General features: G+C 35.0%; 1 protein-coding gene across 1 annotated transcript in view; it reads right to left on the minus strand.

Annotated features, from left to right (window-relative positions):
• Nucleotides 1-175: 175 nt before the first annotated feature.
• The window catches only part of LOC120317402 (ankyrin repeat domain-containing protein 31-like), a 45,153-nt gene continuing 20,606 nt past the window's right edge, over nt 176-24,722 (minus strand). Inside the window, exons 5-14 of the mRNA XM_039363995.1 lie at nt 22,469-22,611; nt 21,457-21,616; nt 16,849-16,961; nt 15,519-15,606; nt 13,941-14,037; nt 12,594-13,578; nt 8,922-9,062; nt 6,720-6,813; nt 2,345-2,510; nt 176-987 (exon numbers count right to left, since the gene is read on the minus strand). Coding sequence (XP_039219929.1) covers nt 2,362-2,510; nt 6,720-6,813; nt 8,922-9,062; nt 12,594-13,578; nt 13,941-14,037; nt 15,519-15,606; nt 16,849-16,961; nt 21,457-21,616; nt 22,469-22,611 — 1,970 coding nt within the window. The 3' untranslated portion in view covers nt 176-987; nt 2,345-2,361. The remainder of the gene's footprint in view (nt 988-2,344; nt 2,511-6,719; nt 6,814-8,921; nt 9,063-12,593; nt 13,579-13,940; nt 14,038-15,518; nt 15,607-16,848; nt 16,962-21,456; nt 21,617-22,468; nt 22,612-24,722) is intronic.

The raw sequence follows: 24,722 nt of genomic DNA on the forward strand, positions 1-24,722 counted from the left end.
AATCTGAATTCTGAGCCACCCAGAGTCATTTCCTGAGATGAGGGGGCTATAGAAATCAATCAATGAATCAATCAATCAATAAATAAAATTGCAACCGAGTGGGGATCTGTGCATGAGTTACTATTGCTGTTCATCCTGGTTCATTATGTTGTCTCTCTACTGCTATTTCTAGAATTATAGCAAAAAGCCAATGTATTTTGGACTTTTCCCTTGAATTTCATCCCTAAGAAAAACAGCAGTCAGTATGCTAGGCAGTTTTGTACTGTTACATTTTGTACAAAGTTTTATAGATTTTTTTCTTCAAGAAAAGATAATAAAATTAGTGTTTATACTTTAGTAAGTCCAAATGCAGATGAAATAGAGACTTACGAATATAATCCAAAATGTTACTGCAAAGCCTGATTGCTGAAATATTGTTGATTTATTAAGTGTTTTGACTTTTACAACAAAACAGTATAAACATTACTCAAGTGAATAGTAAAATAAATCCTCCGTACATTTAAAACTTTGTACATATAAAACTTGAATATGAACTAATGCTGAACTGTCAATGAATCTTTTCATTCTGTTTCTTGTCACAAAAGAAAAACATAATTATAACACAACAGGGTTGAAAATGGGACGCAGTAAGCCCTGTTTAAATACCTTACTCCTCATCCAAATGTAATTTTCTTTCATTTCATGACAATTTTGGCATTTGAATTAGTTACTTCCAACAATTTTAGCACAAAACAACTTCACTCCTTCCTACAGATTTTTTTTAACCTCTGTAATATCTGAAGTTATCCTGTTGCCTAAGCCAATAATCAATCATTTCAGTACTGCTATTTTAGCATCCATAATAGCTAACTGTTGAAAGACTACGATGAAATATTCTGCATCATTTCCTTGACCTCTTTACAAGCCGAAGTTCATGCATATCTTCATTTACCAGTTTTAATATTTTGTTTAATCCAAGGAACAGACACTTGAAAAACTACAGATATTCTAGGAAATAAAAGCAATTGTAAGATATGTGCAGTCCTTTCAGTGGCTGATACATAGCATAATACTGCCGATATGTTATATAGCTAATAGTATACTTAGTTCAACAAGGTTAATCTGTCTGGGAAAAAATGTGTTTTGCTTGCTAAATGTTCATAAGTGATTTTGAACAAAACACTGATAATTAAGCATCCCTCTTTCTGGACTTAAAAACAGCTATTGGAAAATGCATTCAATTTTATCTCAATAAAGTCTTGCTTCATAGTGAGATGGGTGACATATAAATTTAATTAATGAATAAAAAATAACAATAAGATTTAATTATCAGGAGTAAATAGATTATAATTCTTCCCACAGGGTTTTCTCTTCTTAAATATTAATTCTATTGTCCTTAATGATGAGTGCATTAAATAGCAAGCAAGTATGTCCAGGACTATCTTGGTGTGAAGATAAATAGCTTCAAAAATAAATACTTTTGAGTTTCAAAAATGTGCACAATATTCAGGTAATTGAGTCTCAAATTACAGTGCTAAAAATTACAGCAAGCATCACTGCCAATATATAAGAATCTCCATTATAAAACAATGCAGCCAATTTTTCCCCCTTAAGCAATAGCTAATTACTGCAGATATGAATCTTTACTTTCTCATATCTGACAATAAAGTGAAACAGTTTTATTCTGTTACTAATTGGTTTCTATGATAAAATTAAGTTTAAAGTTTAAAATTAAGTTTAAGGTTTAAAAAAATCCCACAAGAATCTTTATTAATTAAAGGTAATCATTCTTATTAGTTAATATGCATGGGTACACAGAGAAAATTGAGTGTGTGTGTGTGTGTGTGTGTGTGTATATATATATATATATATATATATATATATATATATATATATATATATATATATATATATAACATGTAAAAATACACCTCCTCTTTTTGAATAGTCATTTTGTTAATTTCTTTTAAAATGTCATGTGAAAACTGACCCATATATTATATTGAATTAAAATCGTATTTTCTTGATAGAGCTCCTATGAAGAACACTCCCACGTTAATCTGTGCTTTAAAGTCTTACCATAATTTACATTTACTGACAGATATGTAAAAAGAAAATAGATATATCTACTTCTATTAGGGTTAATGTATCTATTTTCTTATAAATTATTAGTTCCTTCAAAAATGAAAAAGTAAAATTTCATCTTCAACATATTTATTGACATTATTGTTGAAGCTCCTGTCTCCCACAGACCATAGTCACAAAATTTCACTTTTTTAGATTTTAGAAGAGAGTTATTACATAATTTTTATAACTTATTAATAAAACAATGTTTTAAAAACCTAATGCACAAAATGTCACTCACCATGGAAAAGAAAATGTTTAAAATCCAAAATTTTCATATTTGACATAGGAGTCCCAGTATTCTTCTCCTACATGCCATGGCAGAAATTCTTCATCTGTTATTAACATTATTTTGTTGAACTGTAGAAAGCAGGGTGTTTTTGAGGAATTAGCCTGATAGGAAGAGTCTATTGAAAACATGAAACACCAACTAAATTAATCTATCAAGCCTTAAATCTAAAATGTCCATAAGAAATCTCTTTCCTGCAGTGAGCAAGACAAGACAAATTTGCAGTCAGATCTATAGTCTCTATAGAGTTAGTTATATAGTCTTTATAGATTCTATAAGTTTCAACCACAGGTCTATTAATCATGTTCATTTATCCTTATTAGGCTAACAAACTCCACCATACTCAAAATGAAGGGATTAAGTTATACTGTATGTATTGGGATATGGTCATTTTCTTGAAATGCATGCAAACGTTTTATGAAGTTTCATTTAATTTCTTAATAAATATTGAATAGTTCTATAATATATATTATTTAGTAATAAAATGTTAACCAGTGGTGGGATTCAAATATGCGAACAACCGGTTCTCTGTGTGTATGCCACTTTCAGAAGTCCATTCTGGGCCTGGGTAACAAGAAATTAGCTACCAGTTCTGCTGAAGTAGTGCAAACCGGCTGAATCCCACCACTGATGTTAACCCAAAATGCTTAATTAACAAATATACACATTTTAATTCAAATCTCATTTTGCATTTGTGGTTCCTTTCAGCAGATCATTAAATTACGACATTTATATAATACAGTATGTTTACCCACATTAACTAGCCTGAGCTTTCTTTTTTTCTTTCCTTTTTCTTTCATTCAATGATCTTTCATTCTTGGAGATTGCCTGGACAAGGTCCTGCAGTTTAGTAAACTTAGTTTACTCAGCTCAATTACTGTGTTAATATGCACAATGAACTATCCAATATCTAATGTGTAAGGTTCATTATGATAATATCAAAAAGCATGCAGAGTTACTGCCTACTTCCCCCAACAATGACCATTATCACCAACCCTTGCTCTTCCTCTCCTAGGTCCAAGGAATCTCCAAGTCTTTCTTCTTAGTAGTGGTAAAACATTAAAGCAGAATGTTTCAAACCGTCTGTCTGTCTGTCTGTCTGTCTGTCTGTGTGCTATCCATCTATCCATCCATCCATCCATCCATCTCGACTGAGGCAAGATATTTCAAAGAAGCAGCTGCTTTCTAATATGCTGCTTCTTTGAAATATTTTGCCTCATTAAATCTGTTACCTACTTTGGATTTTGGACATCAGATGAAATCTCCCAACATATTTTATTATCCATCTAGTTAAATGGAAACTAAGTGATAATACTATCAGGCATATTCATTATAATAATGTCAGAAAAAAAGTTTATCAATCTGACATCTTGTCAAACTGGAAGTGGGCTTCAAGTGAAATGCTATAGAGTTAGGCCAATGTTCTTTCATATGTTTAGATATGACTTAAGTAAAAAAGGAATCCAACTTTGTGTCATCCATAAAAAGCAGATGACACAAATATTACAGCAGATATAGAATAGACTACAAAATACTTTTGATAGAAAATGGGGCAACATTCCACAAAGACAAATGCAACAACATGTATGCCAAAACATCAACCATCAAATGAACAAATGCAGGATGGGATTTAGCTGGCGTTACAATACTATACAGAAAGTTGTTAACTTATGATGCCAATTGGGACCGGAATTTGGACTTCGACTTTGCTGGCTAGAAAATTCTGGGAGTTAAAGTCCATACATCTTAAAGTTGCCAGTTTTGAAAACATTGATCTATATTCTAGAAGGAAACGGCTTTGTGGCTAAAATAGCACTAATCTTGCCCAGAACAATGTAGAATTTCTTCCTGGATTAAAGTATATGCGTGAAGTACAAACTGAAGTACAAACTGTTATCCAACTGTTAGTCCAAATAACTTGTTTTGAATAATATCTCAGAGTCTGGGCTTATGAGTTTATTTTGACTTGCTGTCCGTCAATTACTATATGTTCCTGGGTCTGAAGCATCACAAGCTAATGTTCTAAAAAATGGTTTTCTTTCCTGGCTGCATTTATAGCTATTTCTTTGGGCCACTGTGCTTCTGCAGCTTTTTGTTTCCTAGTTCTGATAATATCAATTTTACTTAGAGGAAGTTTGCTACATAAGCTACTTATAGCTTAGACTATAAGCTATTTACAGAAATCAACCCAGAGAGCTTTTGAAGGCATTGTGAAATACACCAGAAGGGATTAAGATTTTGTTTGCTGCAAAGGAAATTAAGGAGCCTGCGAAGTGCCAAAGAAAGGCAGGAATGTTGTGATCCTTCCTTTCTTTCCTTACTTCTTTGGTGGACAAGAAAGTACATCTCTCTCTTTTTATCTTAAAACAAACACACAGGACCAAACAACAATAACTAAAATATATGAAGGTTTGGAGACTGACTACATGTCATCAAAAATGCCTGGCCATCTTATTTCTCTCCTTTAGTTACAAATTACTATCAACTGTGCTGACTTGCCTCACATATAAAAGGGATTCCGGGGTAGATCCTATGTCTTAGTTTGTAGTATTATTTTGCTATGACCAGATCTCCTATGTTGGTTACATGCCACATTACAGTAAACATGAAACTGACTGTTGATTTTAATCCTTTGTTCATACAGAAAATAACAAACAACTTTGCTTTTGTTCCTGTGTGGAGTAGGCAAAAAGATGTCTAAACTAAAAGAAAGAGTAATATTTAGAAAGCAGAGGGAGTTTCTTTCGGCTAGAAGCACAGAAGACAAGTACAAGTAATCCTTATTGCTAAACAATAAAGTTGTTAAGCTTTGCCCCATTTTACTACTTTTCTTGCCACAGTTGTTAAGTTCATCATTGCAGTTGTTAACTTAGTAACATTGTTGTTTATATCACATGACTGAAAATAGTCTGGTGTTTAAATCATCTGTTAGCAGGATACCATATATTAGAGAAGTATAAATACTATGTATATTTTCAGTGAAGCAAGAATTTGCAAGCAGAAATAAAGAGAAAAATTACCTAAGTAAAATCAATTATTTTTTTCATCTGATTTTAATGATTGGCTACAATCAGGGACAACATTAATTGTATATAGGTAGTCCTCAATTTACAACAGTTCATTTAGTGACCATTCAAAGTTATAATGGCACTGAAAAAGTGACGTATAACCATTTTTCACAGTTATGACCTTTGAAGCATCCCCATGCTCATGTGATCAAAATTTGGATGCTTGGCAATTGGTTCATGCTTATTACTGTTTCTGTGTCCCAAGGTCATATGATTACCTTTTGGGACTATCTGACAATCAAAGTAAATGGGGAAGCCAGACTCACTTAACAACTGTGTGATTAACTTAACAACTGTAATGCTTCATTTAACCACTGTGGCAAGAAAGGTTGTAAAATGGGGCAAAACTCACTTAACAATTTTTTTACTTAACAACAGAAATTTTGTGCGCAATTGTGGTGATAAGTTGAGGACTACCTGCATTCCTTTTATACATTACTATAAATTTTTTAAATTATTTTTAACTAAAAATTGCTAGTTATTTTCTCTTCTAAAACCAGTGAGCTTGCTTAAAGGTAGACTGATTAATTCAGTGGGACCTACTTTAAGTATACATATATAAGATTGCCCTGCTAGTGCTACAGATGAATAGTGATCACTTTTCTATCTATGAGTATACAAAATCAAAATAGGCAATTGAAGAACAGCAGGGAATAGAGATCCACATCTAAGTAACTCCTCGTGATAAATCAGAGATAGATGCAGACAGTTCCATCTTTTGTCAGTGACCATATGACAGTCCAGAGCAGGAAAAGCAAGTAAAAGGGTGTGCCATATGGATTTTAGTGGCCTTGCTTGGTTGCTAATGTGGTGGTGTGAGTCAGCAGAAGCAGAGAACAAAAAGGACAGAAGCTCAGGCATGGCCGAAGAATACAACTGTGCTGTCACAAAGGCTCTTGCGCATGAACAATCCTGCTAGCAAGGACAGTTGTGGGGCAGATGTAGGCAGCCTTCCCACTGGCCAAGCTTTGTATATTCCGTAGGTATTAGGGATTAAAGACCTGGAGGGGAAAATACTCCAGTTCACTCATGAAAAAGAATGAGAAAGAGAAAAAGAGAGATTCATTACTGTGTTTTAGCAAATATTGCAGAATATGCTTTTGGAAAGGCTGTATTAGGGGTTTTGTGGAGAACCTAGTAAGTATGTGGGGTAGTTTATTTGTGCAGTTGCAAATTCCTGCCCCCAGGAGAGAGATGAGAATGAAGTCATTGACTTTATTTTTTATCATATTGGAAATAGTACTTCAGTCAATACATACCAAGCAGATTTTTTTGTTGCAACAATACTTCTGGTTCTTTAGGAACATGCATTTCATTAACAATTGTTGATAATGGCCTTCCACAGTATGTGACCTGAAAACAGCAGACAATATATTAGTCATCTGAGCTGAAAAAAGCCCTTGAAAAAAATGTTTCACAATGAGCAGGAGTGTGGATAAAATGTCTCTCTTAGAATCCTAAAAATAGCTGCATCTTTTGCAACATTCATGTAACTGCCTTTAAGATGCATCCAGCTAAGGACAGGCTCAGTTGTAAGTGTGAAAAACTGCTCATAAGTCACTTTTTCAGTGCTATTGTAACTTTGAATAGTCACTAAACAAATAGTTGTAAACTGAGAACTACCTGTATAAGCTTTGCAAAAAACTGTGATCATTTTAAAAATATGAAAAGAAATGTTTCATTCACAATTCTGTGGGTTTCAAGGGATTTTTTTAAAGACTTTTACACATTACAATTAGTCATTGATGGTTTTATAGGTCTTTTATGGTAAATCAAGAAACATTAACTTTTTCTAAATTTATAGATATATTTTGTACATTTCCTGCAAGCCAAATATAAGAAAATAAAAAGCCAGTATCAAATGTAGAAAATGTTAGTGTATGCATTTATTTATTTAATCACATTTGTGTAGCTGCCTATATCAGATAGTGACTCTGTGTGGGATACATCATAAAACAGTCAAAATACACAAAAAATAATTAAAACAATAAATTTAAAAGAAAACAAATAAAAATAGAAGGGTGGCCAAACATACAAAGAGTATATTCCAGTAAATGTCATACAGCCATCTAGCAGGCTCTGTTCCGTCATGGGATTCCCAAAGTAGCACCGTGTTTTAAGAACTTTTTGAAAGGCCAATAGAGTTAGAGCCGTCCTTGCCTTGTGGGGCAATAATATGGGACGATGGCCATGGCAGAGAAGCTTTTTCTCCTAGATTCCACTCTACCAAACTCTCTGACTCACAGGACCCACAACATGTCCCTCCCTGCCAGACCTGATCGGATGGGGGGGCGGTATAGCTGAGGAGTGGCAGTCCCTCAAATATCACACCAATGTCACGTAGAGCTTTAAAGGTTATAACCAGCAGTTTGAATTGGATCTGGAAACAAACCGGCAATCAATGCAGCTCACATGTGCAGATCTTTAACCATACATTACTACCTGCACCACTGCACTTTGTACCAGGGGAAGCTTCCAGATACTCTTCAAGGGCATTCCCCTATAGAGAGGATAGAACTCCATTTAGGATTTGACCAAGGCTTGTGAGGCTGAGAGCAGATCTGCAGCAATTGTTTTCTGATTTTAGTTAATGATCTGAAAAATTCCATTTGAATAATATGTTGTTTATATAACAGAATATGCTTTTTTATACATACTAAAATATAAAATTCCCTTTTGAGCTTTGTTATGTTTAATTTTTTTCCATTTGTCAAGCTTTACTTTGAAGCCTGTCTAGAAAGCCCTCTTCTCAGATCAATATTACCCACATTTGTTGAGTGCATATTGATTTTCACAGCAATGTTAAGCAGAAACAAATGATTAAATAAACACCACAATGCAAATTCTGCTCTTTAATATGTGCATCTTGATGTTACACATATTTGCACTAGGAATAGAACTTTCATCACAACATGATGATGCTAGTTTTTTGCCATTCTGACAAAATCTTTGGACTCTGCAGAAGCTTTTGCAGGTGAGGTTATATTTGTGGCATACTATCAGGTTTTAGTGGTTTTCTTCACATACTGATTAGCTCACCTCTTTTCCGAAACCTCAATATATCAATCTTTTAATGCCTGGACTACAAGAGTGCAAATGCTTTGCCATTTTATGCTACTTTATTGCCATCTAGGACCCAGTTTTGGACTGCAAATCCTCCATCTACCAACCAAGTCTTGACCTTCCCTCAAGCAACTACCCTCTTTTTAACAATGTGTAAATATGGTCTATTTCTATGTGTTTATTGATGGCTGCTATGAATTCTGTTTTAACAGCCACAAACGAGACATTCCAGACCAAAATACATTTTTAACATCATTGTAATATTAAAGTTTTCATTTTATTGGAATGTAAAACGTCTAATCAAAAAATCTATTGAAATGGATAACTCTAGCAGTAGATTATTACTATCTTCATCATTATCATCATCATCATCGCCATCATCATCATCATCATCACACCTTATTATATACATATTTCCAGGTTACACAAATGTCATTTCCTAATATTGCCTTAATCCATTGAACTGGATTTTGATAAACTGAGTTGTTCCCAGTTTGAACTTTTCCATTTCCAAGAAGGCTAGCTTTATGTTTGGAACCCTGAAAGAAAATGAGAACAAAAACAAACAAAAGAATTATAAATTGCCTAAATTTAGCAATAGCCAATAGCACTTAGATTCATGTATCACCACATAATGCTTTACAGCATTCTCTGGGTGATTTACAATGCAAGTATATTGTCCCCAGCAATCTGGGTCCTCATTTGATCAACTAATTTAAGGAGAACTATACAAATATTTGTTTTTAATAAAAATAATCTTAAAAATGTTTATAAATATAATACAATAATTAAAATAAAACATCTCTTGCAATTTCACATGGTCTACTATACAGCTGATTTATCTGAAGTTGCTTGTAAGCAAAACAAATCCAAAACCCATAGTTCCATGAGTGCTTCTCTTTCTTATCTGTATTAAAAATTCTGTAGTTTAGTACAATTACTAATATTTTACTTTCTTGGAATTCTATCCAGTAGAATTCTAGATAATTCTACTGGATAGATAGCAGATTTATCTATTTATTTGACAGATTTATTTATTTATTTATTTATTTAACAATAAAAATAAATACAATAAGGAATGATTCTTGATAGCTTGCATAAAAATAGAACTTGAATAAACTTGGGATATAGTTTCTCCACTACATTTGAATTATTTTCCTCTATTGTGCCATTTTGTAACGGTTTCTTTAGAAGTAATAACTGCTGTACTCTACTGTCACAATACTGCTTCAGTATTGTTCCTTGCTTTTGAACAGAAATAACAACAGAAAAAGAAAAAAAAGAGAATTGCAACCTTCTATAGTAGGACTGAATTTTTTAGTGGCAATGTATGTTGAGTCATTATTGCATCTATGTTTTGCCTCAGAGCTTTCTAACATTTTGCTGAAATACAATACCTACCACAGCAGAATAGCATATCATTGTTATCGAAACACAACACCATGCTTTAGTTTGTGCTCTTTTTTTATTTTTAACCAACAAAACAAAACAAAGCAAAACATAACACACATAAACACACAGTATATACTCCTCCCCCTTTTTTAACAGCGATTACATAACGGTAATCTTTTATTATTTACATTTCCCCCCTTATTCTTCTTTAGAATATTTGTCCTTATTGCCCCGTTGTTTCTTATTTACATTTTTCTTCCTTCATATTCTACTTCTTACTAAGAATAGTTTTTGCTCTTAATGTTTAATTACAAAAGTGCTGTAGTATGCTTTCTATTTTAGAACATGAGACAGAAAAGGGCAAGCAAGCAGCGCCAAAAATGGTGAATTATGCTTGGAAGCAGTGAACTAGCTTGAACACCAACATTCTAATCAAGGCTTGAATTTATTTTTTTACAAGTTTAATGCACATACGTTGGAGAACTGGAAAAAGTAAAATGATAGCCAAATATTCTAGTTACAGTCATACAAGAATAATCTATTCATGTAAAAGCACAATTAACTTTTCATATTATCCTTTCAACCTCTTGATCTTATCTCCTAAGCCCATCTTTAATTACATAATCCTTGGAGCCATCACAGTTTTTAAACACAAAGAAATGTGTACTTTAAAAGACTACTAAGTCATCATTTCTGTTCTAACAACAAATGTTAGCTACTATATAAAGAATGTGTTTCATTTTCAGAATTTTCATTTAATTTCTATAATAAGTATATATTCCAGCAATTTGGGACATAGAAAAGACCACTCCCACAATTAAACAAAAATACTAAATTAACTCCAATTTTCAATGTAACACTTGGTCAGGTATCTTCCAGGGGATTATTGCTGTATATTTTTAATGTAAGTCTAGATCCTAGGGACAGCCTAGGACTAGGTTATGAAAACATGCAGATTTTGATCAAGGTTGGTCAACTGGTTTTATTTACCACAGCAGTTCTAGTAAGAAAGATTTATCATACCACATAAACAGCAATGCTATTGCTTGGTTCATTTAAACCAGAATATCTTATTCAAACACACTGAAAGTCAAACTAGAACACATAAGACCAAATTTCAAGGATTTCACATGAAACATGTAAATACAGGTACACCTTTATCTCGAGGATCTTCTTAACTATTTAGTTGCTTAGTAGATAATAGTAGGAGACATCATAGCTATATAAAATTTCTCTGGTATTTGTCAGGACAGAATATGATAAGGAATTTCCTGTGGAGGGCTGGAGACAATAGACTGCCCACTGGTATATAAAAGTCATGTTTCTGAGACTGTGCACAGAAAATATGATTTTTTATTATATAGGGCATAAGTGCTCTGTGCGATTTATTATCACAAGACATGGTGATGACTGCTGTTTTAGATAGCCTTACATTCATGAAGACAGGTATGTTCAAACTATTAATCTTGAAATCTCAGTCGTCTCTCTAAGCTGAGAAGAGTATGCTCCAAATATTAGCTAAAGCAGTGGTTCTCAACCTGTGGTCGGGACCCCATTTGGGGTCAAACGACCATTTCACGGGGGTCACCAAACAAAGCTGTCCATCATTTTCCCCCTCTTCTTTGGCCACGCCCCTGGCACTCGGTGATGTATAAGTGGTTGGGAGTCACCACAACATGGGGAACTGTATTATGGGGTCGCGGCATTAGAAAGATTAAGAACCACTGAGCTAAAGGAACTAAAAATTGGGGGAGTGGTAAATCTTCATCTCCTGCTTATATATTCTGTTGAGCATTTGCATGGCTTTTGGAAAAAATAAAATCAGCTTTGGCTTAATCCTTTAGGTCTACTCAAATGGTCTTATATATCATATCAAAACTTGTTGTAGGTTTGTCCACATTTTTCAAGATCTAGGAAAATGCACATTATCTAATAGATACAAATTACTCCTTTTTAATATTAGAGACAATGATTTCCTATTACTGAAAATAGGGTAAATGAAAAGTGTCCACTGAGGCCAATTGTAAAAACCTCATGTTTATCACTACAATCAAGACAAAAGCCAATCAAGAGAATATAGCTTCTCTCAACTCTTATTTTTAGCATCAGTACAAAGAGCAACAGAAACTGAAATTCCTAATTCTGTTGAAGAAATTAAGATAGCATGACCAATTAATTTGATAAGGTTTTTCCAGAGAGACTCTATCAAGTTTCTTTGCTGGGCTTGAAAAAACTATATTATTTATTAATATACACCTTTTCATTTATAATAGCAATACCACTTAAACTTATATACCATACCATAGTGCTTTACAGCATTCTCTGGGTGGTTTACAATGTAAGCGTGTTGACCCCAACAATCTGGGTCCTCATTTTACAGACTCAGAAGAATGGAAGACTGAGTCAACCTTGACCCCATCAGGATCAAAATCCAGGCTGTGGGCAGGGCCTGCAGTACTGCATTCTAACTATTGCGCTACCAGGGCTCAATCTTCTGTAATTACTGATTTTTTTCCCTGTAAATGTGCATGTAGAGAGAGAATATCTAATATCTTCCTTAATCATTAAGGGAAATTGTTATAATTATGTAGAGTTTTGGTAGAATACAATATTTATTATTAAGATTTTAAATTGTGCATTAATATGAAATTATATTTCTTTACAAATGAATTATTTACCTGTAGTGTGAATTCTAAAACGTCAGCTCCTGGCTTAATTTTTCCCAGTTCAAGCAGATCTAATAGCTGACTTTTTTTCTTCCTGTTTTTCTTGAAATATAGTTCTTTTTCAGAATCTTGATTCTTCGAATATTGGGAAGAATTCTGATTGATTGTGTTTTGTGGTATTACATGAGAAAATGCCCCTGAAGATTCTAAATTAACATAAAGTGAGATTCTTTTACTTGGGGCCATGTTATCCTGATCAGTAACAAAGCCACATGTGGATTCTAACTCTACAATAGGTTGTATTGAGAAAGCATTGTTTATATTTGAATGTTGTGCCAAAGGCATATTCATGCAAATATTTTGACTGTCAGTAAATGGCTGATAGATATTATTATTATTACTACTTCCAGTTGCTGAGTTATTAAGTATCTGCAATCTTGATATGGCACCTAGGTTCTGGCTTTCTTGCGTTGTCATCGATATATAATCAATTTCTTTTAATTGTTGAGTAGAAGACATAAGAGAGTTTGGAGCCAATGTTGTTGAATCTGCAGCATCAGAGAATTCTGAATTTGTTGCTTCTACAGTGTTACATTTCTTCACATTGTTTTCAAATACCAAAAGCTGTGGACCCTCTTTCTTCTGATTATTAATTTCTCCATTTTCTCCTGATGTATCTGGAAATATATTTGGATGGTCTTGATTTAAAGACCTATTTTCCATCTCCCAGACACTCTCATGGCCCATAATTATGTTAGGGCATGGCACTGTTTCATCAGAAATACTGTTTTTTGTATTGCTGTTTTCATAAGAATCAACTGTGTCTGGGGCGTAGTTTGCTAACTGTAAAGCCTCTTTTTCTGCATTTTTAAAATTCTGTATTTTTTTCCATAATTCTTTCTGTTTTCGTGCCATGAGCAAAAGATTCTTTTGTCGGGCTGCAAGTTTTACTAGCTTTTCTCTCAGCACTCCCTGTTTAAAAGATTCCACAGAAGCTCTAAAATTAAATTTTAAAAAGTTAATTGAGTTAATCAACAATACAAGATGTAGTGGCATGAATAATTTATCAATATATGGAAAGGAAGTAAACAATAATTTTAAATGCAATGAAGTTTTTAAACAATTCTAAATGTTTTTATTTTTTTTAAAAAAAACAAGTCATTAAGTAATTATCACAGCAGTTAAAATCTTATCATCTAGATGCTTATCTAGTATAACTCCCTGACACCTTTTCTGGGAACAGGATGGATTACATAAATACAAAATTTATTATAGATGAATGATTTTATTTTTTGTTTCATAATTCATAATTATTTTTCTATAATAAGTACAATATAACTCAATTTTTCTTCCACTTACCTATATTTCTTAGCAAGCTCATCTCTTTCAGATTTCTGTCTGGCAAGCATAGTATTCAAAGAGTTCTGTATCTCAGAAAAGTCTTGGATATACAGATCTATTCAAAATTTATATAATTTTAAGAATGGACATGATTTTTTAAAAATCATTTTCTGCAAATGCAATATAAAGCCCAGCACATATCATGTACAAGTTCCCATGGTATGGGAACCCTCAGCTGCCCACTCAACTTAGCAATGTTTATAACTACAGGGATGCTGCAATTCTCCCACCTGCCTATCTTCCCCTCCCCTCCCCGATCTATGCCCTTTTAGCCACCCTGCACAGTGACATTCATCCATGACAGCACCAGAACTGTAGAGGCCTGAGGCCTTCAGCAATCTTAGCTAGCTGCCACAATCTCCAGGTTCTACTTCATCTCCAACTCCAGCACTATCACTGCCGCTATATATGTCATCTCAAGCCCATACTGCTGCCTTTTGCTGTTCTCCAAGCTGGCCTCTCATTGCCATGCGTTTTATATCTTCTCCAAGCCAGCCTTTCATCATCATGCATATTTCATTATTTGCTTTCCTATTCTTTTACCCGCAGAGGAACAAAGGACAACCGTGTGTTAGGTTGAAAATATAAAGTTGTACCTTTTGTTAAATGACATTTGAAGCATGAATTATTATTTTAATGTCATTGTCAGCTATTACAGTGGCTATTTGTAAAACAGAATTCATTTGAGAGTGCTTTGAACATGGGATTGAGATGGTATCTCCTTTTATTTTGGATGGCACAACATTTTAGGGTGTCCGAAGAATTCATGTCCGAAGAATTCCTAATGAACAGTAGTAAAATTCTGAAACTAGATGGGGTATGTACCTGTCTTATATGGATCTTTGATTCAATTGCTCTATAATATATAACTTGATATATAACTGAAGCAGTAGGTGTGAATTTAAATGGACTCCAGAAGATGGTAGAGGACAGGAAGACCTGGAGGAATGTTGTCCATGGGGTCGCGATGGGTCGGACACGACTTCGCAATTAACAACAACAACAATATAACTGATCTGCTTTTAATGTCCATGCAGCATGTGTTAAGCCAGGAGTGTCAAACTCGCAATGTCACGTGACATGTTGCGATGTATCATGGCTTTTTTTGCCATTGCTGGCAATGGGGTGGGCACGGTTTTGCTATGATGCATCTGGCCTGCAGGCCGGTAGTTTGACACCCCTGTGTTAAGCAATCTTCTTCCTGTGTTCTTGGAAAGCTCAGAAGAAAAGCTTTCTAACAATACAGAAGAATAATAGGAAAAAAATATAGCCTCCACAGCCAACGAATAGCATATAACATAATCGGCCATACAGACAAACCTAGAGGGTGCTGAATTGGTCAAATGGCACACTGTTTCCAACAACTTTTCTCCCAAAACCTTGCCAATGTTCCCCATTGTTAACATCACATCTCTATAATGTGAGATCTAGCAGATGTTTTGCTAAGGTAAAACTTTGATTTACTACAATGTAACATCTATCATCAGTTTTCATACATGACAAATTTATCACAAGTTAACTGTGATTCATCCCTACCTGCATCTCTTTGGCATTTTAATTCAAACAGCAATAATTTCTCCTGCTTATTTTCTATGTCCAGCAATGTTTTGTTGATTAATTCATGCTGTCAAAAGCAAACCATTGTTAACTCTATTAAAGAAAGACAGTTTGCAACTGAATTTAAAAAAATACAAATATACACACTTCTGATTTGAAAGCAAGCAAGTCTTTGGTTATCAAATACATTAATGTAACACTTGTCTGCAAGTCTTTAAGGAATCCAGGCAAACTCAACATACAGAAATTCTAAAAGTTCAACAAAGATGAAAATGTTAGGAAACAAATAGACCTCAAGCACCTCCTCACCAGCAATCAACACCCAGATAAGTTGAGATTAACACTAACACAAGCACTGATGATGTTACTTAGTTTAATAATGAAACATCTGCAACAAAACAACCAAACTCAGAAAGCATCAAGGACCCCACAGCAGCACATTTTAATACACTTCCAATAGAGTAAACAAGCTCTTTATGAACTACAATTGTATCCTTGTGAGACTCATTTAAACTATAGCCTATATTCTGTTATAATGTCTTTCTATGAGGACATAAAGACCTCTTTCATTTGATGAAATTAGACAAACTAATTTCTTTTATGTACAGCTACTCCTATCAAACCAATATTGTTCTCTTCCTTTAAATTTAGCAAAATGTTGTTATGCTGTTTGTAATATATGACACATCTTGATGCCCAGAGTAATTTAGTTATACTTTTATGTTTATATTTTATTTTACTTGGAATAGAAACTGTTTAATTACTTTGTTAATCTTCAGAATTTTGGTCAGTGACCATAATAAAGACTAAATTAAACTACAAACTTAATTTTTAACTTTGGATCTCATGGGGTTGCTGTTTTATCTGAAATCCGCTTAGATAAATATGTGTTCCTATTTCTGCCTCTATTACTAGGACCTAACAAGCTTCTTATAATTCCTCCCCTCCTTATAACGAGTTGCTTTGCAATAGTGGCTATCTTTAGCAGCTGTTTAAGGGACTGCAACTCTCTTGGGAAACAGCAACTCTATTCCTGATGTCTTTTAATACTTGGGAGGAAAAAACACTAGATTTTGCTTTAGCAGAGGGAGGAGGATTTGTTCAAGCTGAACATTTTTAAAATGATAATGTTATTGGTAACTAAATCTTGTACTACTGTTAATCTTTGTGAGCTTCTTTTAGGGGAGGTAGGTTGAAAGGTAGCTTAGAAACATAATATTACACAATCTGTGCTTAATTCAGGATCCACTGGTACAAACCAGGTAGCATGGTTCTACTGTACTGTACACAACTGAGCTATTTTACTTACTGTGGTATATTTTTGTCCAGCTAAACTGGGCTGTAAAACCAGGTTCTCCTTTTCTTGGCAACTATAACAACTAGATTTTCTCCTAAGCCTTGATGTGCGCAGGTCATTTTTTCCTAATTAAAAATCCATCATCACAATAACAAAAGACATAGAGATCATTTAAGTCAAATCAATATATTTGGACTTTCAGTCAATTCTAGGTTTATAGCACAAATTATTTTTCTGATGTGAGAATTCAAGAGATAGCAGTGGGCTTATCCTGTGCCACAAATACCACATGAAACTATAAAGTATGAAAGAAGATAAAACAGATAAGCATTTGAACGTTTAGGAAAATTAGTACCTAGGAAAATATTCAACTTGTGAGTATGTACGGGGAAACTTAATAATTGGCCTCATCACTAAATATAACTTTCTGATAACCAAATAAATATATATGCTACATACCACATGCTATTCAATTGGCAAGCCATTCCCAACATACTATAGACTTAACCTTAATATAAAAGGGGGGAAAATAACATTGCTACAGCGTATACTAAAGGCCACCCAACCAAGCAGAAGAAATAAATGAACTCTTTGCCAATCAATTAACAAATGTATGTAGGAAGCGTACCACAGTAGTAATGGAAGATTTTAACTATCCTGATATCATCTGAGAGACAAACTCTGCAGCAAGTGGTAGATCAAATAGATTCCTAATCAACTTAGCTGACAGCTTTGTCATCCAAAAGCTAGAGGAGGGAACTAGAGCAAAAGCCATACTGGACCTAATTCTTACTAATAGAGAAGAAGTGATAAGAGGGAGTTGAAGTTGCCTGAACCTTGGGCAAGAGTGATCACATCATATTGGAATTCAATATAATGCAAACACAAGCAATAGAATATAATCCAACCAGTGTCTTAAACTTTAAAAGAGCTGATTTTAATGAACTCAGAGAGATCCTAAGCAAAATTTCATGGATAAAAATCCTAAAGGGGATAACAACTCAAGAAGTGTGGGAAACTATAAAAATATGATCATAAAAGCCCAGTCCAACACAATATCACTGAAAAAGAAAAACAAGAAATCCAAGAAGAAACCAGCATGGCTGCACAAAGATCTCTATGATAAACTGAAAGACAAAAAGGATAAGTACAAAAAATGGAAAGAAGGACACATAACTAAGGAGAATATCAGCAAACAGCCTGAATCTGCAAAGATGAAGTCAGGAAAGCAAAGGCCCAGAATGAACAAAAACTTGCAACAAAAATCAAAGATAATATAAAAAAAGTTTCTTTTGACATATAAATAACAAGAAAAAAGTCAAGGAAACAGTTGGTCCACTAAAGAGAGAAGATGACAAGGATGTAACAGGCAGTAGAGAGAAAGCAGAGCTGCTTAACTCATTCTTTGCATCAGTCTTCACACAAAAAGAAACTATAGCCCAATCTACCAAAATCATAACTGTAAAAGACAGACTACAAATAAAAATTAAAATAAGCAAGAAAATGGGTTGAGAACACCTATCTGACCTTGATGAATATAAATCACCAGGGACTGATGGATTATATCCCAGAGTTCTGGAGGAGCTGGCAGAAGTTATCTCAGAACCACTATACCAGTGATGGCGAACCTTTTAGAGACCGAGTGCCCAAAAACCGCCCCCTGCCCCTGCGCCGCCTCCCACCCTGCCTGCTCCGCCCTTGCCCACCCCACCCACCCGCAGGGCCACTCACCACATCCCTGGCCTGCTGCAGATCACCCAGGCAGCCCTGCAGCACCATGGCAGCCACGTCCTCTGCCCACACCCCTCAGCATCATCTGCACGCTTTGGGGTGCGAGGGCAGAGTCTTGTCCCTGTTGTCCAGCTATGTACTTGGCTGTGCTGCTCTGTGCGGGCCATGCCCGGGAATGACTCTCCTCCAGGGGGGCTGCTGGTGAGGAGAGGGCCGCAGAGGAAGGCGGGGCTGGGGTAACGGCGCGTGTGCCCAAAGAGAGGGCTCCGAGTGCCGCCTCTGGCACGCGTGCCATAGGTTCACCACCGCTGCACTATACCATATCTTTCAAAAATCCTGGAATACCAGGGAACTACCAGAGGATTGGAAAAGAGCTGATGTGGTTTCCACCTTCAAAAAAGGGAAAAAAAAACCAGACCCAGAAAACTACAGACCAATCAGCCTAACATCAATACCTAGAAAGATACTGGAAAAAATAATTAAAAAACAGATCTATGAACATCTAGAAACAAGTAAAGTTATAACTAGCAGCCAGCGTGGGTTTGTTAAAAACAGATCTTGCCATACCAATCTTATTTCATTCTTTGACAAAGTGACTAAATTAGTAGATCAGTGAAATGCTGTGGACATAGTATAATTAGACTTCAGCAAGGCATTTGACAAAGTAGACCAAAGCCTACTTCTTGGTATACAAGAAAAATGTGGGATAGACAGCTTCACCACCAGATGGATTTGTAACTGGCTGACAAACCGTACTCAATGAGTAGTCCTTAATGGTACATCTACATGAAGGAAAATAAGCAATGGGATACCACAAGGTTCCATCTTAGGCCCAGTATTCTTCAATATATACATAAATGACTTAGATGAGGGAATAGAAGGGGAACTCATCAAATCTGCAGATGATATTAAGCTGGCAGGAATAGCTAACACCTCAGAAGACAAGCTTAGGATCCAAAAAGATCTTGACTGACTTGAACAATGGGCTCTATCCAATATGAAATTTAATGTGGAGAAAAGCAAGATTTTATACCTAGGCAGGAAAAACCAAAGATACAAGTACAGATTAGGCAAAACCTGGCTCAAAAACAGTAACTGTGAGAGGGACCTTGGAGTCCTAGTGGATGATCATTTAAACATGATTAGAACAGGGCTTTTCAACCTTTTCACAAATTATACCACTTTTAGGATATAGCAATATCCGAGTACCACCAGTCGCCTAGCAAAAACCTGATGACCAAAAAAAGTGAAAAAAGTAATAAAGTATAGGTAGTCCTCCACTTAGTGACTGTTCAAAGTTACAACTGCACTGAAAAATGACCATTTTTCACACTTATGACCATTGCAGCATCTCCAGGGTCAATCTACATTTGGATGCTTGGCAACTCATTCATATTTATGATGGTGACAGTGTCCCAGGATCATATGATCCCCTTTTGCAACCTTCTGACAAACAAAGTCAATGGAGAAACCAGATTCACTAATCCTTTTATATCCTTTCTTCTCTCCCCTCCTTTTATATCCTCTCTTTTCTCCCCCCTCCTTTTATATCCTCTCCCTCTTTTTATATATTTTCTTCTCCCCCTTCTTTTATATCCTCTCTTCCCTTCTTTTATATCAGTGGTTCTCAACCTTTCTAATGCCGCGACCCCATAATACAGTTCCCCATGTTGTGGTGACCCCCAACCACTTATACATCACCGGGTGCCAGGGGCGTGGCCAAAGAAAAGGGGGAAAAATGGCGGACAGCCTTGTTTGGCGACCCCCGTGAAATGGTTGTTCGACCCCAAATGGGGTCCGGACCCACAGGTTGAGAACCACTGTTTTATATCCTCTCCTCTTCCCTTTTTATATCCTCTCTTCTCTTCCCTTCTTTTATATCTCTTCTCTTTTATATCCTCTTCTCTTCCCTTCTTTTATATCCTCTCCTCTTCCCTTCTTTTATATCCTCTCTTCTCTTCCCTTTTATATCCTCTCTTCTCTCCCCCCTTCTTTTATATCCTCTCTTCCTTCTTTTATATCCTCTCTTCTCTCCTTCCTCTTCCTTTTCTCTTCCATGCACCTCCAGCTGATTCCTCTCAGGGCTGCCCAGCCCCCATAACCCTGCAGATGCGTGTGCCGATCCTGGACTTCTGCCCAGCCCCCACTGTCCTGCAAAAGCACCTATCAGCTATAGCTGCACACTGATCCTGGGGCTTCTGCCCAGCCCCCATAGCCCTGCAGCTCCAGCTGTCTCTCCGTCAGGCTTGTGCAGTGCTGCCACTGCTTCAGCTCATTCCCCTCCCCCACTACACTTGTCTAGGATGGTTGCGTACCACCTGCCAGGTGCCAAAGTACCACAGGTTGCGTACCACTGGTTGAAAAGCTCTGGACCAGAAGACCTCCAAGTCCCCTCCAGCTCTAATTTGATTGATAGTATTGATAACCTGCTTGTCCTTTGATTAGGCCTCAACTAAATTAAAGTATGTATATATTGTAAACATTTTCAGGAGGTTATCATTGCAGGATTAATGAGCCTGAAATGTGAACTAAGAGGTAAAGACATGGCAAATAAATAGTCTTATCAATAAAAAAATCAAGCACAAATAAATATGCAGGAATGCACAGCAGAACAAAATGTGATTTTTTTGCCCACTGTTGCATCGCAGCCTGCACTTTCTATTATTTGTAGTTCATTAGCACTGGTTTGCAATTCATGCTGTATGACTGACATATGTGCAATAGCAGATAGTTTGGGCTCATTTCCTTTATTTTGAAGAAATTCAATAAATTAAATTAAAATTAATTAAAATAATTCTGGAACTCTGGAACACAAATATTTAAAAAATCTTATTTAAAATATTATAAAGAGCACAATAATTTGCAATTTGTATGAAGATATCAACATACCAGAATCATGACTCATCAAAACAGTCTCTTTAACTTCAGTAGCACCATAAGACTTAAGAAGCTCTTTAATTTGGTCACAAGTAGCTTCATCCAGGGCATTTTCCCTGTTGTTGTTTCTTTCGTTGGGGTTTGCACCATGGAGCAACAGCAACTGTACTGCCTGTAATATAATTTTTAACAATTTCTTCTGTTACCTAGTTGGCTGAGAAACTGCTAAGGTAATAAGTACATTACTATATTTATATGTTATTGTGCACTTATACCACTCTAGACTTTGACTATTTTCTCACTACCACAAATCAGCAAGAATACATTAGACTACTATGTCTACTCAGCCCACAATTATTATTTAATATAATACTGTGAACTTAAATAATTAGGTTGAGTAAACTACAGTTAACCATTGATAAATATGTTATTGAAATAGAGAAGTCAACGCTCAATTTTTAGGTTCAAACTTGTAAATTGTTCACTATCATTTATTAAATAACTAAAAATTGGTTTACACAACATATAATATCTAAAATTATGGTTTACAAACTCCTGTGCTGGTTTCATGCATTGTTTGAATTTTACTTTCACACACTGAGAATCGAGACAATGTACTTATGCATGAATATTATGGACTAAAATGTTTAATTAAAATAAATCAAATTATATGACAATACTGAGGAAACTGAGAAAGAATATTAATGGTAACAGTTAAATTAGAGTGATAGAACTAACAGTTTAGTAGTAAATGAATCCAAATTTCAAAATTAAGTTGAATCTTGTCTCATATTACCTTACTTTTTCGCTCTAATAAGGGTTACCCAAAAGTCAACCTTCCCAGGCATTAGAAATCACGACCTTGCATATTTGGTTATGAATCATTTATACATACCATCTGCTACAGGCTTTTTCCCCATTACTTTTACTAATTCAAAGCCCTTCTTAAAATGGAATGAAACTAGGGTCTGAAACCAAATAGCAAATCCTGCATTAAGTCAAAGTCGCGTTAGCACTATATTACCTCAAAATGGTTGCCTGAAACAGCATCATGAATGGGCAAAACACCATCCAAGCTTTTACTATTTACATCAGCACCAGCTTTTAGTAATTCTGCAATAATCTCAGTAAATCCCCTGTTAGAAGCTTCATGAATTGGGGTCCAACCTAGTAAAAGCAAATTCAGGCATAACACTAAATGTATGCTTCAATCACATCTTTTTTTCATACATATATGTAACCATTACATGGATAATATTTTAAAAATTGTATCATATATTAGCCTGAACTCAAAGAACTGCATAATTTGTTCCAAGATTATATAATTTGTAGCAGGAAGAAAATTTGAAAGCAATTTGTGGTCTATTCTTAAGGAAAAAACAATGCCATTCAAAGTAATTCTGTGAATATTAGGGACTTTATGTATAGTGTATGCATAGAGAAGTAGGTAGTCCAGTCCTCACTTGCTGATCACAATTGGGATCGGCAACTCCACCACTAAGCAACATGATCATTTATTGAGACATGATTGCAACTTATGATTTCAGTGCTGGGTTCTACATTGACTTTGCTTGTTGGAAGTTGGTTTTGAAGCTCACAAATGGTGAGTATGTAACCATGAGGATGCTACGACAGCCATAAATTCAAGGACCAGTCATAAAGTCACTTTTTCAGGACATCTAAGGGAGGCATGGCAATCTGAAGACATCTACAAAAGCAAGCTCATGACCTTGGCAAAGACTTTATAAAAAAGTGAGTAGACGGTTATCTAGATAAGGAGAGGATAGGAGATTGACCACATGGGCTCCAGATGGCTGCTCCTTATAGTGGTCTTCCATGCGTTTCAGCACCAGGAGATAAAGTGATTAGCCATCTTGCTCACAGACCAAGGCTTTTAAAGGACACTTAAGTTCGCAAGTCTCACTTTCTAATCCCTTTCAGAAATTGTCTATTAACCATTTTACAATTATTAGCTGTAAACCTAAGTAAGATTTTCATCTAAGAAAGTTATAAACAGATTAACAATTGAGTTAAATTTGGAATATTGACTTTTATTATAAAATTTTGGAATTAACTGTAAAAAAATAAATAACATCTTATTGGAACCAGAGTTATTTTCATTATCTTGTTTCAAAAAATAAGCAACTTTATGATTTTAGAAACTGGACATTACAGGAGACTAAAGATTTTAAGTAGAAGGAAAAAAATGCAAACCAACTTTTGGTAAAATTTACCATAAACTTACAAAATGACACAAAACTGTCATAACACTGGAAATTTATATTTTGTTGAAGAATGGACCCAGAAATTAGTAGTTACAATATTAACAGTGTCAGTAATGATGTCTATGATAGATTATGTGTAAATATCAATGAAAGAATGTCAGATGTGGAGCAAATTTTATCTGACAAGACAGAGAAAATACCAAAAGTAGAACTATAAGCCATACACCTAGAAAATGATTTGGAAAAAAGTGTTATTGGATATACAAAAGAAACTGACTGTTTTTTAAAGTTTTTAAAATTATAAGTTTTAAAAATTGAAATATAAATACAAATGTCAAACCAAGAAAATGTTTACTTGTTCAATCTATAGAAAAAGGCTTGTTAAAGCCTTGAAGAAGTCTGTGTGATGGAATAAAGAAGAATTGCAGAGAAATCATACTCTACATCAATATTGGAATGAATTAAAGATTAACTGCTACAATAAAAGGAAGGACTATATAGTTCATTTATTTGATCAAGATTAAAATAAGACATTTGTTTGCAAAGTCCTAGCAACGCTTTATAGACTTTTTGCTGATACTAGGATTGAAAAATTAATATTGTATGGATTTGCTTATAGATAAGGGATGAGAAATGGGAAGAAGAAATAGCTGTAATCTTACAGGAGTGAAGAGTTCCTAAATTTGTCTATATATATTGTAAAGAAAGTTGGAAGTCAATTTTTATATATTTCTTTTCCTTATCTTATTCTTTTTTCTTGTTTTCTTGTACTTTTTATTGCTTCTTGTCTATTTGGCATGAACAACCAGACCCACAAATGTAGAGTACAAACTAATTACGTTAGTGTTCTCTGCCTATAATACAGGAATCTTCTCAGACTGGCAGCTTTCTCCTGGGAAAAATTAGATAAAGCTCTAAGGGATTTCAGAGGAGGTCAAAGCTCGCTCTCTTGTGTTTATGTACCGAGTCCAGGCTGATCCCTCAATTCAGCCCTCCCCTCCTCCCATCTGGGATGGTTGCTCTCCAACATTTTCATTCTTTTTCATTTTTTTT

The sequence above is a fragment of the Crotalus tigris genome, unplaced genomic scaffold (genome assembly GCF_016545835.1).
Source record: "Crotalus tigris isolate CLP2741 ecotype Arizona unplaced genomic scaffold, ASM1654583v1 scf7180000019642.961951, whole genome shotgun sequence".
NCBI lineage: Eukaryota > Metazoa > Chordata > Lepidosauria > Squamata > Viperidae > Crotalus > Crotalus tigris.